Here is a 15,913-nt window from a genome sequence, read left to right as displayed (position 1 = left end):
CATTTTTTGATATTTTGTTCAGATAGAGTGGGAGGGAGAGAGAGAGAGAGAAACATCGACATGAAAGGGACACGTCGAGTGGTCGCCACCCACATGACCCAACCAGGGCCGGGGACAAACTGCAATTGAGGTACATGCCCTTAGCGGGAACCGAACCCGGGTCTCTCCGGACCGCAGGCCGATGCTCTAACCACTGAGCCAAACTGGCCAGGGCAGTTTTTTTAAAAGTTTGCCAATTTGATTAGTAAAAACTGATATCTTTCTTGTTTTAATTCACATGTTTTTGGTTAATAATGATATTAAACATATTTTTATATGTTCAGTTTTTGTTTCTGTGTCTAGGTTTTAGAATCTTCCTATTGTTTTATAACAACTACATAGTAATTATATTTTTATAGTATCCAATTTATAGTTTCTTCACAACTTTAGCTAAATCCTAAGTTTATCTTGTAAGGCTAAAGATCAGCACGTAAGAGGAGACTATTAAAATATGCTTGAACAGCCCTGGCCAGCTTGGCTCAGCTGTTAGAGCATCAGCCTGCAGACCAGAGAGTTCCAGGTTCGGTTTCCGATAAGGGCATGTATCTCGGTTGCAGTTTGTCCCCAGCCTTGATTGGGGTCATGTGGGTGGCAACCAGTCGATGTGTCTCTCTTACATCGATGTTTCTCTCTCTCTCTCTCTCCCCTACCCTCTCCCACTCTATGTGAAGATAAATGCAAAATAAATATATATATATACTTGAACAGCCCTGGCCGGTTTGGTTCAGCGGTTAGAGCGTCGGCCTGCAGACCAGAGAGTCCCAGGTTCCGTTCCCACTAAGGGCATGTACCTTGGTTGCAGTTTGTCCCCAGCCCAGTTTGGGTCGTGTGGGTGGCAACCACTCAATGTGTCTCTCTCATGTCGATGTTTCTCTTTCTCTCTCTTTCTCCCTCTCTCCCTCCTGCTGTATCTGAAGATAAATGCAAAAATGTCCTCAGGTGAGGATGGAATATATATATATGCTTGAAAAGACTTTTATATTGAATCACTTATGACTTATGGAATAAAATCCCCACTTCCCAAAACTTGTCCAGTAAGTCAGTGCTCCTGTGTGTTATTTGTAGGCTTATTTGACGATATATGGGTGATATAACCTGGCATGACTATAACTTGGGTGTTAAGTGACTACTTCAGGATTTGTGCCAGAGCGAGCAGCCGAGGCCAGGTCTTATACGCTGTCTCCATGGGAATGTCTCACTTCGCTTCAGATTTCTCTCTGTCAGAAATCACTTTAATATCCTCCTTCCCAGCTCAGTGTTTCCTCTCATTTTTCTATCCTCTTCAGTGAGACAGCCTTTCTCCTACTCCATTGAACACAAATTATTCTATAGACACTACTCTTCTTCACACCCTTTCATCAAGTTCGTTAATCTTCCTTCAAAATGTTTTCATATTTCACCTCAACAGCCTCATTCATCTCTCCTTTCCCCGTCCTGTGGGAGCTGAGCTTATAACACCACCTACTTCCTTAACCTCAGGCTCTTCTGTCACGGGCATTACAGCCAAGGTAACCTTCCCAAACACTGGTCTTATCATGTCACTCCCTTGGCCCAAAAATATCTCAACTTCTGTTATCTAAAAGGTCAAGTCTAAATTCATACTTGAATTCAAAGAATATTAGTTCGCCCTCAGCCTATTCATCCAACTTTATTTCCCATTACTCCCCAAAATAACAGTCTGAGCTCGCTTCAGCAGCACATAACACCAAAATGACCGTCTATTCTAGCAGGGTTCCACTCCTTGCTGTCCCTTTTAGTCCAACACTTACTGTCAACTCCACATCTTTGCTTGTAAATCCCACCGCACAAAAAAAGAAATTATCCAGTTCTCCCTAACACTTTCTGGATTACATCACTCCATTTTCTCTTAAGTCTTCCCACTCCACTGAATTGTATTTTTTCACATATTTATAATAATACCACTGTGTTTCAGTAAGAAATAGAGTTGCTTAAACTCTTTAAAAATAGCAGTTTATTCTTCTGAAAAGTATTCTATAGCCTGCTTTAAAATGTTAGGGGCCACGCAGACCAGAGTCCCATGTTCAATTCCAGCCAAGGGCAAGTACCTCGGTTGTGGTTCGTCCCCGGTCCCGGTTGGTGTCATGCAGGTGGCAACCAGTCAATGTTTTTCTCTCTCTCTCTCTCTCTCTCCCTCCTGCTCTATCTGAAGATAAACAGAAAAAATATCCTTGGGTGAGCATTAAAAAAGAAAATGTTAGGGGCCAAATAAATTCATCTTTTGAGATTACTTTTTTTCTTCTGTTGTTTTTTTGGGTTTTTTTAAATTAATTTACTTTTGTTACAGATGTTTCTTCTTTTTCCCCTCACTGATTCCCCCCTCCACTTCCCTCCCCGCCCTGTCCCCAGCTTTGTTGTCCATGTCCATTGTTCATGCATACATGCATATAAGTTCTGTGGTTTATCTCTCCCCCCCAACCCCCTCTTCTGGGTATTGTCAGTCTGTACCCCACTTCCACGTCTCTGGGACTACCCCATTCCTCAGACTGTTATGTTGATTATATTCCACAAATAAGTGAGATCATATGATACCTGTCTTTCTCTGTTTGGCTTGTTTCACTTAGGATAATACTTTCCAGGTCCCTCCATGTCGTCTCAAAGGATAAGAGATTTTTCTTTCTTACAGCTGCATAGTACTCCATTGTGTATATGTACCACAGCTTTTTTATCCATTCGTCTGCTGATGGACATTTGGGCTGTTTCCAGATCTTAGCTATTGTAAATAATGCTGCTATGAACATGGGGGTACACATATTTTTTCTGATTGGTGTTTTCAGGTTTCTTAGGGAATATTCCTAGAAGTAGGATTACTGGGTCAAATTGAAGTTCAATTTTTAATTTTTTGAGGTAACACCATAGTGTTTTCCATGGTGGCTGCACCAGTCTGCATTCCCACTAGCAGTGTACTAGAGTCCCCTTTGCTCTACACCCTCACCAACACTTGTTGTTTGATGATTTTCTTCTGTTTTTAGGTTTGGCTCTTTAACCATGGATGGTGGCCTTCGCAATGTTGACTGTCTTTAGCTTTCTAAGAAGTTTGATAAAAGTTTCAGTTTGCACAAGAAAATAATGCTGAGGCATTAAACAAATGCTTCTATAGGTGGTCTCTTGTTTCTACAATTCAGTATTTGATGTGGTCTTGTAAATATGTACAATATTGTAAATACAAAAAAATATATAAATTTTTGGCTGCTGTTAAGATGTAATTTTACCTTTGAACATTTATAATTATATGAGGGCATTTGACCTCAGTGAGCACTTAGAAGAAAGCCATGACTGCTGTTTTGAGATACTGATCATCTACTCTTCTGCGTAAGACTGTCATCTATCTCTGACTGCCTACAAGAAACATTTTTAAATGGAACCAGAGTGGCATCCTTACAAATCAGAAGACTGATGTTGACTTTTGAAAGTGGTAGAATGGAGAGGTGGCTTCTGTGGGTGGGGAGCAGAACCGAACCACTGTTTTCACAAGGATCACAATTTTTTTTGAGAAGGATACGTGGCATTATTTTATTTTACAAGGTGCCCAGATCCCAGTTACCCTCATATCTTTTTACTTTCAGATAAATTATTGAGCAAAATTTTTAAGTGATTTAATTATTAAAAATTATTCATTTTTATTTTAGCCATGAATTTAAAATTGTCCTAAAAATGTTAGGATTATTTCAACTGTTTTAAGCTGTATATTTCTTCTTTAATTCTGCTTACTACTTCATAAGAAAATCAATAAATTTCTCAGTTTTAATGTAAAGGATTTATATTTTTCTGTGTTACAACAGTTTGAGAAACAAAGTTATCTTTTGACAGAAATAATATGGTAAGTTCGTCTCAGACTATTGGCTGTAGGGACAATTTGGTGTCTCTTCTGAACCCACTGATTCCGAGTGTAGTAGAAGTTCTTTCATAAATTTATGCTGCACAAATCCAAGGGGATATTCTCTGAAAAATCTTCCTGGAGTTTTAGACTAAAGGATTATGCTCAGCAAGAAATTATTTTGTCCAACAAGGATTTGTTTGGGTTTTGGTTTCCAATATATCAGATTAGTGAAGTGTGATTATATACAATTATATGTCCATGATAAAGATACATGTCCTAAAGAGTAAATAAATTTACCATCTGGATTCAGTTATCTTTATCCAGATTTAGAAACCTTTTATGTCCCTTATTCCAGAAAATATACTCACAAAGGAAGAGGGAGAACTTCCAAATAAATAAATTTGACTATCATGAACATAAGAAAACTGAAAACTGCCCAGCCAGCATGGCTCGGTGGATTGATTGAGCATCGTCCTATGGACTGTAAGGCCCCAGTTTGATTCCCGGTCAGGGCACATGCCTGGGGTGCAGGCTCAATCCCCAGTGGGGGTCGTGCAGGAGGCAGCTGATCAATGTTTCTCTCTCACATTGATATTTGTCTCGGGGAAAAAAAAAAATCAATGAAAACATTTTTTTGTGAAAGAAAACTAGCCCTAGCCAATTTGGCTCAGTGGTTGGAGTGCTGGCCCTTGGACCAAAGAGTATCAGGTTTGATTCTGGAAGGTCAAGGGCATGTACCTCAGTTGCAGTTCAGTTTCCGTCCCCAAAAATAAGGATTAATAGTACACAAATAGAAGAGTTCGTGATTTAACTCCAATATAAAAGAGATTATAGTTCTAAGAACAGAAGATACAATCAAAAATGAAATAAGTGCCCTGGCTGGTGTGGTTCAGTGGTTAGAGCGTTGACACGCGCACCATAGGGTCAGGCGTTTGATTCCTGGACAAGGGCATGTACCTGGGTTGCAGATTTGATTCCCCAGCCCCGCAGAGTGAGTGCAAGAGGCAACCGATTGATGTGTCAAAACATTGATGATTCTCCCTTCCAGTTCCTCTAAAAATCAATGGAGAAAATATCCTTGGGTGAGAATTAACAACAAAAAATGAAATAAGTAAACATAAAGTATATGGGGTGGGGGAAGGTGTTTTCAAGGAAATAAAAAAGGAATTAGAGGATAGGGACATGTGAAATAATCCCATTAACATATTTTAAAGTTCTGGCTTCGATCTTTTGAGAAGTTACCAAATACTATATATGTGGTTTATGGACCTCATCACCTTGTGTCAAGCAGAGTGTCTCTTCTTAGATATATCTTTTCCTCGGTATATTTTTTGAAATATATCTTTATTAGTAAATTATCCAGAAAAAAATATGACAATCCTGCATTATTTTGTTTTCTGGGTTTTTTTTAAGCAATTAACACCACTTTTCATGATGTTCTGTATTAAAAATAAGATTATGTTGTTTGGATTTAAGAAAAGAACAATCACTAGGAATAAGCAATCTCAACTAAAATGTCAAAAATGTATTCTTCCTTCAGAATTACAGCCACAACCAGAGCTAGTCTTTCCTGATTTTTCTTTTTTTTTTTTTTTTTTTTTATCCTCACCCGAGGACATTTTTCCATTTTTTGTTCAGGTAGAGTGGGAGGGAGAGAGAGGAACAGAGAGAGAGAGAAACATCGATGTGAAAGGGACACATCGAGTGGCTGCCACCCGCACGACCAACCAGGGCCGGGGACAAACTGCAACCGAGGTACGCGCCCTTAGCGGGAACCGAACCCGGGTCTCTCAGGACCGCAGGCTGACGCTCTAACCGCTGAGCCAAACCGGCCAGGGCTTTCCTGATTTTTTAATGAAGAAATCATTTTTATTATTTTTATTTTTGTTGCTGTTGATGGTATTACAGATGTCCCCCTTTTTTTCCCCCATTGACCCTCTCCTCCCCTCTCCCACCCCCCTCCTGCTTTCCCCAAATGAATGTCTATGTCCATTGGTTATGCATATATACATATAAGTTCTTTGGTGTATCTCTCTCCCTGCCCCCTCCCACAAGGTTTGTCAGTGTGTTCCCTATTTCCATGACTGGATCTGTTTTGATTGGCAGTTTATTTTGTTCATACTATTCCATAAATAAGTGAGATCATGTGGTACTTGTCTTTCTCCGACTGGCTTAGTTCACTCATCATAATACTCTCCAGGTCCCTCCATGCCATCTCAAAGGGTAAGAGAGCTTTCTTACAGCTGCATAGTATTCCATGGTGTAAATGTACCACAGCTTTTTTATCCACTCATCTGCCGATGGGCACTTGGGCTGTTTCTAAATCTTAGCTATTGTAAATAGTGTTGCTATGAACATAGGGGTACATATATTCTTTCTGATTGGTGTTTCAGGCTTCTTAGGATATATTCCTAGAAGTGGGATCACTGGGTCAAATGGCAGTTACATTTTTAATTTTTTGAGGAAACACTATACTGTTTTCCATAGTGGCTGTTCCAGTCTGCATTCCGACCAGCAGTGTGCTAGAGTCCCCTTTTCTCCACACCCTCGCCAGCACTTGTTTGAGGAGTCTTTCCTGATTTCACTGCACTCAAGTGCACTGTGCTTTGCCTTTGAGGAAGTGCTATAGAAAGTTAAGTTACTCAAAATTTCTGAGAAGTTCTGGGGCAAACATTGTTGAAAAGAAAACATTAAAAAGTCTTAACGTTATTGTTTTAGCTGGGTTCACTAACCCACATCCCAATTTTAAGAAGACTAAAGTATCTGCCCTAGCCAGTCTGGCTCAGCAGTTGGAACGTCAACCCAGAGACCAGAGTCGGGGATTCAATTCTGGTCAAGGGCACGTACCATGGTTGTGGTTCCTCCCAGCCATTGTGCGGGAGGCAGTGAATTGATGTGTCTCACATCAATGTTTCTCTCTCCCTCCCACCCTCCCTCCCCCTCATCTGAAGATAAATGGAAAATATCCTTGGGTGAGGATTTAAAAAAAAAAAAAAAAAGACTGAAGTATCTGAAAAAGCCTTGCACTATTGTTTAGTTGGTCTTCCTCTTCACTTGTCACAAAGAAGATTCAAAGTCCAAATTTCTCAGAAATACTGAAAATGGAATAAAATAAAAAAAGGAAAACATTTGTCCCAGGAATTGAAACTGGTAATATAATATAAACTAGAGTTTCTGAAGCTTAAAACTCTTTCTTTAGAAAGAACATCTATTAATACATTTCTAGTTATGAGGGTAAGGTCTCAAGGACAAACCAAAGGAGTGACAGGGGAAGGGGATTTGGGGCTCACAGGTGGTCCCCACACATCCTGGCTAAAAGAGAGTTCACAGCGGAAGTGTCCTGTGGGTGTTCCTGTGTCTTCCTTGTGCATGCTCTCTTTGGAGAGTCGTTCTGGTTCTCGCTGTGGCCTTAAGAAGAACTTGAACAAGACCTTCAGAAGAACAGCCAGCTCGTTGACTGGTTCCCCAAATCCCTGACCTGCTCGAAGCGTCGGAAATCCAAGTTGCTGTGGAGAGAGGTGAGAGGTAAGTTATCTCAGACTAATGCTTCATTTCAAATACATCTTTTTCTGTTACAAAAATGGAGTCTCCCCCAAGTAGGAGAAAAAAATTAAGTTTTTAAAGCCTTTAAAAAGTGTTAATGTAGTTGTCCAAGGGAAAACAGAAAATAAAGCACTTTGAAGGTGAGGTTATATTAAAAGTCATGATGCCCTGGCTGGTTTGGCTCAGCGGTTGGAGTGTCGTCCTGCGGTCCAGAGAGACCTGGGTTTGGTTCCCGCTAAGGCCACGTACCTTGGTTACAGTTTGTCCCCGGCCCTGGTTGGTCGTGCGGGTGGCAGCCACTCGATGTGTCCCTTTCACGTCGGTGTTTCTCTCTCTTCCTCTCTCTCCCTCCCACTCTATCTGAACAAAAAATGGAAAAATGTCCTCGGGTGAGGATAAAAAAATAAAAGTCATGAGTATTTGTATAATCTAATTATGTGTTTTGTAGGCATTTAGGTTCAGGAAAGTTTTCTAGAGAGAGATGGAAATGTTTAGTTTTAAAAAACAAGTTTAGAACACAGCTCTTATTTTCAGTGAACCTTAATTTGCTTGTGGAATTAAAATACCTCAGAATAAACAAAAACGAATAAGTTCATCACAGCGAGTTCCCCTTTCTTTTCCTAGAAAACTGAAAAGGTTAATGGACCTTATATTTCTTTTGTTTGGGTCAGTTTACGTAGCATAGTTTAGTCTGGGATTGATGTGAGATGTTAAAGCACCTTAAATAGGCCTCTGCATAAGCCTGCACTTTCTGCCCAGTCTCGCCCGGCTGGGATGTGAAAGGGTGAAGGAAGGGGGAGTGGAGGGAGTGATGAATGACCCTTCACTCTGTCTGAGGCATCTTCCGCGGACCCGGGGCCGGAGCCCGGCTTCCTTCTCCGCAGGTGCGAAGAGTGCTGGACACATGGCCTAGACTAAGGAAAGCAAGTTCTTTTACTTCGTAATGTTTCATCTCGCAACTGAACTAAGATGATCATTATGTTTCTTTAACACACATGGAACTCTCTCTTACGTAAGTGCTTAACATTTCCTCCTTGCCTGAGGTTATCAAACAGTCTGATGATACAAGAGATGATCCAGCACTAGAGCCTCCTTTAATTAGCATAGAAATGACTATGATTTCTAATCTCCAAGGAAGGTATCTGATTAAGAAATTTATAAAATGTAAGACCTAATACATTTCAATTACCTATTTTTCCTGGAATTAATATTTACTTTCATTCTTTTTTACTACCAAAATGTAAGGACTATAACTAGTTTTGAAGTCCCTCTGTTTGCATATACCATCCCTCAGATACAGAATAGCATCATTTGGAATGTTATAGCCCCAAAATAACAGAAAAATCATCTCCAATCCCTTCACTTTAAAGATGAGTGGTCTCCAAAAGGTTAAATATCTTAATCTTCCAAAATGACTACATGGAAAGAACCAGAACTTTATTTTAGATCATCTAATTACTGTTCCAGTGCCTTTTTTTTTTTTTTTTTTTTAACACACTACAGTGCTATGGTGTGTAGATATCAGAGACTGTGAACATACAAACCCCTGCATGCTTTACAGAGAGCCCTCATCAGTGGATAATCTATCCCTAGAAAGTCTGGTCATTTATTTTTCCAAAACAAAGCCTGCCAGCATTCTTATCAGTCTGGAGATTAATAGTCTGTTTCCAACCATCTTTTTACTTACAATCTGATGAAATACAGTCTTTTGTTGAGATGTTACCCCATTCTAATGAGTTTATTGAAATATATGCCTTATAGAATTATATCCCCTCAAGAGCAATAACTATCTTTTATCCTATCTTCAATGTTTAACTCTTTTGTATAGTAGGCAGTTAATAAGTGCGTGTCTTATGAATTGATTTATAAAGACTGCCATATGGGATTTGAGCTGGATGAGTTAGAAAAATGAATTGACTCTTAGAAATCTGCCAATTCCCGGGGATTCTTGCTCCAATCTTTGCATTGATTGGTGGATTGTGGCCACTGACAAAAGACAGTTTAACATTAAGTCGTCACTTTAGGATTAAACTGTCACTCATCAATAAACTATGATCATCTAAAGGTTGCTACAGAAATATACCAAGGTTTCCCTAACTACCTACATCCAATCTACCCCACTTGAAAACTTACATGATCTCAAGGCAAGACCAATGATTGATATTTTAATAATTAAGTGAATGCTCCCGAGAGTTTTATCACCATGTAACTTACCACAACTTTAGTTCACTCGCCTTCATTTCTCCTCTATCTCCTTATCTCTGACTTGTAACTGAATCAAGGGTTTAAACCTCAGCTACCATGAAAAAGCCAGAGCCGGAGAGCATTGCAGTCCAGCGGGAAGAGCGCGGGCCTTAGTGGGGGACCTCGCTTCTGCTACTGAAAGTTGGGTGACTGAGCAAGTCACTTCGCTCACTGACTGGAGCTTTCTCATCTGCAAGGCATGGGCTTTGGACTTGATCTTAAAGATTCCACCCAGCTTGGTCCAAGCCATGACATGAAACAGTAGCACAGACAAAGTAGCCGTAGAGTTGCTGAAGAGAGCAGAAAGGAAGGGTCCTTGAAGTCAAATCCCATGCCGCCATGTTGCTCACCTGCAGAAACAGGACTAGTGTTGTTCATTGTCATCATATCTGATCATTTACATTAAATCCTGTTTAAGGAGGTTACATACCACATGCATATATGCTCCTTAAAATATATACATGGGTCCGACTGGTGTGGCTCAGTGGCTGAGCATCGACCCATGCAGCGGTCAGGGCACATGCCCAGGTTGTGGGCCAAATCCCCAGTGGGGGCATGCAGGAGGTGGGCAATTGATGTTCTCTCTCATCGATGTTTCTATCTCTCCCTTTCCCTCTCTCTCTAAAAAAACACCAATAAAGAAAAAAATAATAAATAAAAAAGCAAATCCTGCCCTGACCAGTTTGGCTCAGCGGTTAGAGCATCGGCCTGAGGTCCAGAGAGACCCGAGTTCGGTTCCCACTAAGGGCACATACCTCGGTTGCAGTTTGTTCCCGGCCCTGGTCGGTTGTGCCGGTGGCAGCCACTCGATGTGTCCCTTTCACATCGATGTTTCTCTCTCTCTCTTCCTCTCTCTTCCTCCCGCTCTATCTGAACAACAAAATAGAAAACTGTCCCTGAGTGAGGATAAAAAAAGCACAAAAAAAAAGCAAATCCTCATGTGAGGATTTAAATTTTTTTTAATAAAATATATATGGTATCTAGACTCTCCATTTATAGGTATAAGCCTTGAATTTTAGGCTTCTGCATGTCAAAATTAGCATTGTTTTATGTATAACTGACCCCAGGTGAAGTTCCCAGAAATCCTGCTCATGCGATGTCCAGGGCAGACCGTCACTCCACCGCCCAGCTCTTCCTTCCATTTTCCAAATCAGTCCAGGTCGCCTGTTGAACACTGGGGACAAAGCCTGTGCTATTAATTTTTTAAAAACTATTTTCTCTATTAACTTCTTTCCCTCAAGACTTTATAAGACAACCAAAGTCTCTCTCAGAAGGATCAGAACATACAAGCTAGCATACTGGTGGTTACCTGGCAGGAGGCGAGGACTGGTACTCTCTAAAGAGACGGAGGTCGGAGGTCGGAGCCGCACTGTGGCCGCAAGCACGGGCTCCGAGCCCCTGCCGCTGTGACTTTGAAATGGGGATAATAATAGTACCTCCCCTGCAGGATTGATTATTCATGAGGATTAAGTGAATTGATAGAGATCACACGTTTAGATCAGAACCTGACACATAAGTGCTGAATAGATTTTAGCTTCTATTTCTAGTAATAATGGTGTGCATTCAAGAAAGCTGCTTTTTTTTAAAAAAAAAGGGGGGGGGGGATAAACTGCTAATTTTTTATCCTTTTAAGCTGAAAGTTATAGGTTCCCAGACTGGGAGGCTAGATGTTATATGTTAAATATGATTGTGGTGTTTCCGTTCTCTGGATTTCGGTTATTATTCCTGCAAGGTAAAAGTATTGAGGTCGCCCTGCCAGTTTGGCTCAGCGGTTGGAGTGTTGGCCTGCGGACCAGAGAGTCTCAGGTTCGGTTCCCACTAGGGGCACGTACCAAAAAAATTAAAAAAAAAAAAAAAAAGTATTGAGGTCATTACTGAAAAGAGGACACTGAAAAAAAAAAAAAAAGAAAAACCAAAGCGACTGATTTAAATTGGAGGTGTTGGTTCAGCCTCAGGGGAGTCCACATTAAAGCCTGAGGAAGACGGACTTTAAATCTCTATGAGCCCAGCAACAAAAGCAAAAAGAGAAAAGTTGGAATATATCAAACTGAAGAGCTTCTGCACAGCAAAAAAAACCATCAGTAGAGTGAAAAGGCAACCCACTGAGTGGGAGAAAATATTTATAAACCACATATCTGATAAGTGATTAATTTCCAAAATATATATAAGGAAATTCTATAACTCAGTAGCAAAAAACTAATACCTTGTTTTTAAAATGGGCAAAGGACTTGAATAGACATTTCTCTAAAGAAGACATATTAGCCTTGGCCAGTTTGGCTCAGCAGTTAGAGCATCGGCCCGCAAACCAGAGAGGCCCCGAGTTCGGTTCCCGCTAAGGGCACGTACCTCAGTTACAGTTTGTCCCCGGTCCCGGTTGGGGTCATGTGGGTGGCAACCACTTGATGTGTCTTTCTCACATCGATGTTTTTTCTTTCTCTTCCTCCCTCTCTCCCTCCTGCTCTATCTCAAGATAAATGCAAAAATGTCCTCAGGTGAGGATTAAAAAAAGACATATTAATGACCAACAGATACATGAAAATATACTCAGCATCACTAGTTAGCACAGAAATACCAATCAAAACCAAAATGAGATGTCACCTCACACCTGTCAGGATGGCTGTTATCAGAAAGACAAAAGAGAACAGTGTAGGTGAGGAAGGGGGGAAATTGGAGCCCATGGACTTTTGGTGAGAATTCAAAATGGTTCAGCCACTATGGAAAACAATATGGAGACTCCTCAAAAAATTAAATGATCTAGCAATATGACCCAGCAATCCCACTTCTGGGTGTTTGTCCAGAAGAATTGAAATCAATATCTCAAAGAGATATTAGCACTTCTATACTCATTGCAGCATTATTCACAATAACTAAGATATTGTGGAAGCAACCTACGTGTTCATCAACAGATGAGTGGATTTTTTAAGGTGGTATATACATACAATGAAATATTTGGCCTTTAAAAGGAGGGACATCAGCCCTGGCCGGTTTGACTCAGAGGTTAGAGCGTCAGCCCACAGACCAAAGAGTCCCAGGTTCGGTTCCCTCTAAGGGCACGTACTTTGGTTGTGGTTTGTCCCCGGCCCTGGTAGGGGTTGGGGTTGTGTGGGTGGCAACCAGTTGATGTGTCTCTCTCACATTGATGTTTCTCTCTCTCTCTTCCCCCTTCTCTCCCTCCCACTCTGTCTGAGGATAGGTGCAGAAATGTCCTTGGGTGAGGAATTAAAAAAAGGGGGAGGGATATGCTGTAATATGTGACAATATGGACAAGCCTTGAGGATATTATGCAAATTGAAATAATCAGTCACAGCCCTGGCCGGTTTGGGTTTGGCTCCGCAGTTAGAGCATCAGCCTGAGGTCCAGAGAGACCCAGGTTCGGTTCCCGCTAAGGGCACGTACCTCGGTTGCAGTTTGTTCCCTGCCCTGGTTGGTCATGTGGGTGGCAGCCACTCGATGTGTCCCTTTCACGTCAATGTTTCTCTCTCTCTCTCTCTCTCTCTCTCTCCCTCTCCTTCTCTCTCCCTCCCACTCTATCTGAACAAAAAATGGAAAAAAATGTCCTCGGGTGAGGATTAAAAAAAAAAAAAAATCAGTCACAGAAGGGCAAACTGTATGATTCCCTTTATGTGGGGTATCTAAAATAGCCAAACTCATAGAAGCAAAGAACAGGATGATGGTTGTGAGGGGCTGGGGGAGAGGGAAAAAGGAGATTTGCTGATCAACCTCACTTATGCAAGATGAATGCGTTCTAGAGGTCTGTGGTACAACATTGGTCTGTAGGCAACAATACTCTATTGTGCGCTTTAAAATCTGCAAAGAGGATCTCATGTTAAATATTCTTACCACAATAGAATAATGTTTTTAATGTTCATGAGCTCAAAGGAACTACAGATGGTCATTCTTTTTCTTTTTTTTTTTTAATCATCACCCAAGGACATTTTTGCATTTATATTCAGATAGAGCAGGAGGGAGAGAGGGGGCAAGAGAGAGGGAGAGAAACATCGATGAGAGAGACACATCGAGTAGCTGCCACCCACACGACCCCAACCAGGGCTGGAGACAAACTGCAACCGAGGTACGTGCCCTTATCGGGAACTGAACCCGGGTCTCTCTGGTCCCCAGGCCAACGCTCTAATCACTGAGCCAAACCGGCCAGGACCAGATGGTCATTCTTTAGAGTAAGTGAAGGTGGTGTCAACACTACACAGTATCCCCCAGGGTTCTAGCATTAGCCTGCTGATAAAAGAGGTTTGCAAACAGAGAAGATGAGTGGACTAAGCTATATTTACTCCACGCAGCTGGAAACAGTTTGCAGGGTGTGGAGACTGGGGTGACCTTCCTCAGTGCAGGAACTCCCTGCTTACGGTATGAAAGGGGGCAGAGACAGCCCCCCAAAAAAACTGGGCCCGGTGTCATTCTGCTGATGCCTCCGATGCTAGGGCCCGGCCTCCTCCACCCTTCTCTGCAGGATGCTCAAGTGTGCTCCTCACCAGGTGCGCTATTGAGGCAGGTAGGAGGTGGAGGTCAGAGCAACACGGAGCTGAGGAATATTCTTAGCGGGAGAAACCTGCTCCCACTCCCGGGGCAGAGGCAGGAGCAAAAAGGCCCAACATTCCTCCTGAGAGGCTGAGGCGGGGATCCCAGTCAGATCACGGCACTGCCCTCCCCTCCGGCCCTCATGCCCCCTTGGGAATGTCTTTCCTGTCAGCGAGGTGTCCTGAAGAGAGAAAAACTCTGAAAATAGGTAAATCTGCCTAGGCCAGAGTTATAGTCAAGGAAGTGTTCGTTTTGAAAACCCTAACCTGATTGATGCGGAGGAGTTACGTGAGAATCATAGAACATGTACAAAGGAAGAAAGAATAGTGTCCAGGGGTATCTGGATTGTAGAAATATTTGTCTCCCTTCCTTGTGTCTATGCTTTTGTTTTCCAAAGTTTCATCATGGTCATTGCCATTTAGTGGGGGACAACTGTGTTCTGTAGCCCACACCCCAACACTGCAAGTGTTATTATTCCCCAACCCACTTTTTTTGGAAACTTCTTTATTTTGAAATAATTGTAGATTTACATGAAGATGTAAAAAAAAAAAAAATTATACAGAGAGATTCCATGGACTCTTTACCCAGTTTTCCCCAATAGTACTTGTAAAAGTATAATGCAATGTCATAGCCAGAATATTGACATCGCTACAGTCAAGATAGAGAATATTTTCAACACCCTAAGGGCCCCACCTGTTGCCCTTTTATAGCCATGCCACGCTCCTCTTCCCGCCCCTTCTTTCAACCAAAGAAAGAATCAAAGAGGGTCGGAGGCTCAGAAAGGCTGGAAGAGGCGGGACAGCTTGCCCGGGCCATGCAGCTGCAAGGACGTGCTGAGTCCAGCTGTGCTGGAGCCCGGTCTCCCGCTCCTCACCCTCTGGGTCTCTTCCCGGAGCAGTGCGAGCAGCCCTTCCACCTGCTGCTTGATTCGTCCCTAGAAAAGAGGGCACCTGTGCAGTTCCACAGAACTCAACTTGGGAAGCTTCGAATGTTGAAGTCTACACTTGTGAACTCTTTTTTCTTTTTTTTATTTGATACAGTTTTGTTTTTCAAAAGGTACAGCTGGTGGGATTGTTGTTCATGCAGGTACACCAGCAGTTGGGCAGCCCTGGTCTGGTGTTCCTGGTGTGAATCAGTTGAGGTTCGTGTTTGGAAACTAGTTGAATGCGTCCTTTCTGTCTTTCTTTTTTTTCTTTACCGATTTTAGAGAGAGAGGGAGAGGAAGGGAGAGATATAAACATCAATGAGCAAGAACATGGATTGGCCGCCTCCTGCATGCCCCACACTGGGGATTTGGCCCACAACCTGGGCATGTGCCCTGACGGGAATCGAACCAGCGACCTCTTGGTGCACGGGGCGACGCTCAACCACGGAGCCACACCAGCTGGGCAAATGCGTCCTTTTCTAAGGAGCTCCTGAGGGGCTGCACTGGCCAAGGAACTGTGGTCTTCAGTCTCAGAGACAATAGCTGGGTTATAAGCTTATAGATGGGAACTTCCTTACAGAGTTCGTCATATATTGCTTTATAAACAAGAAACAAGACTAGGGTATTGAGCTTGTCCTGAACTTGACCTTTGGACCACGTCTTCTTTCAGGCCTCACCCCAGATTTGTCCACAGGGTCTTTGTCTTTCCTGGCCGACTTTCCGGCATCTTTCTTCTTGTCGTCCTGGGCAGCACAGCGAAACCCCAAGAGCAGCTGCTGCCCTGCGGCCTC

General features: G+C 42.2%; 1 protein-coding gene across 2 annotated transcripts in view; it reads left to right on the top strand.

The window, feature by feature from the left end:
* TBK1 (TANK binding kinase 1) overlaps positions 1 to 3,805 on the top strand; it is a 51,775-nt gene extending 47,970 nt beyond the window's left edge. Inside the window, exon 21 of one of the 2 annotated variants that reach the window (XM_036252234.1) lies at positions 3,030 to 3,805. In XM_036252234.1, coding sequence (XP_036108127.1) covers positions 3,030 to 3,081 — 52 coding nt within the window. In that variant the 3' untranslated portion in view covers positions 3,082 to 3,805. The remainder of the gene's footprint in view (positions 1 to 3,029) is intronic. The other variant, XM_036252236.1, reaches the window with a different exon arrangement.
* The last annotated feature ends 12,108 nt before the right edge of the window (positions 3,806 to 15,913 follow it).

This window comes from Molossus molossus, unplaced genomic scaffold (genome assembly GCF_014108415.1).
Source record: "Molossus molossus isolate mMolMol1 unplaced genomic scaffold, mMolMol1.p scaffold_m16_p_10, whole genome shotgun sequence".
In the NCBI taxonomy this organism is placed as follows: domain Eukaryota; kingdom Metazoa; phylum Chordata; class Mammalia; order Chiroptera; family Molossidae; genus Molossus; species Molossus molossus.
This window is presented reverse-complemented; position numbering and strand designations above follow the sequence as displayed.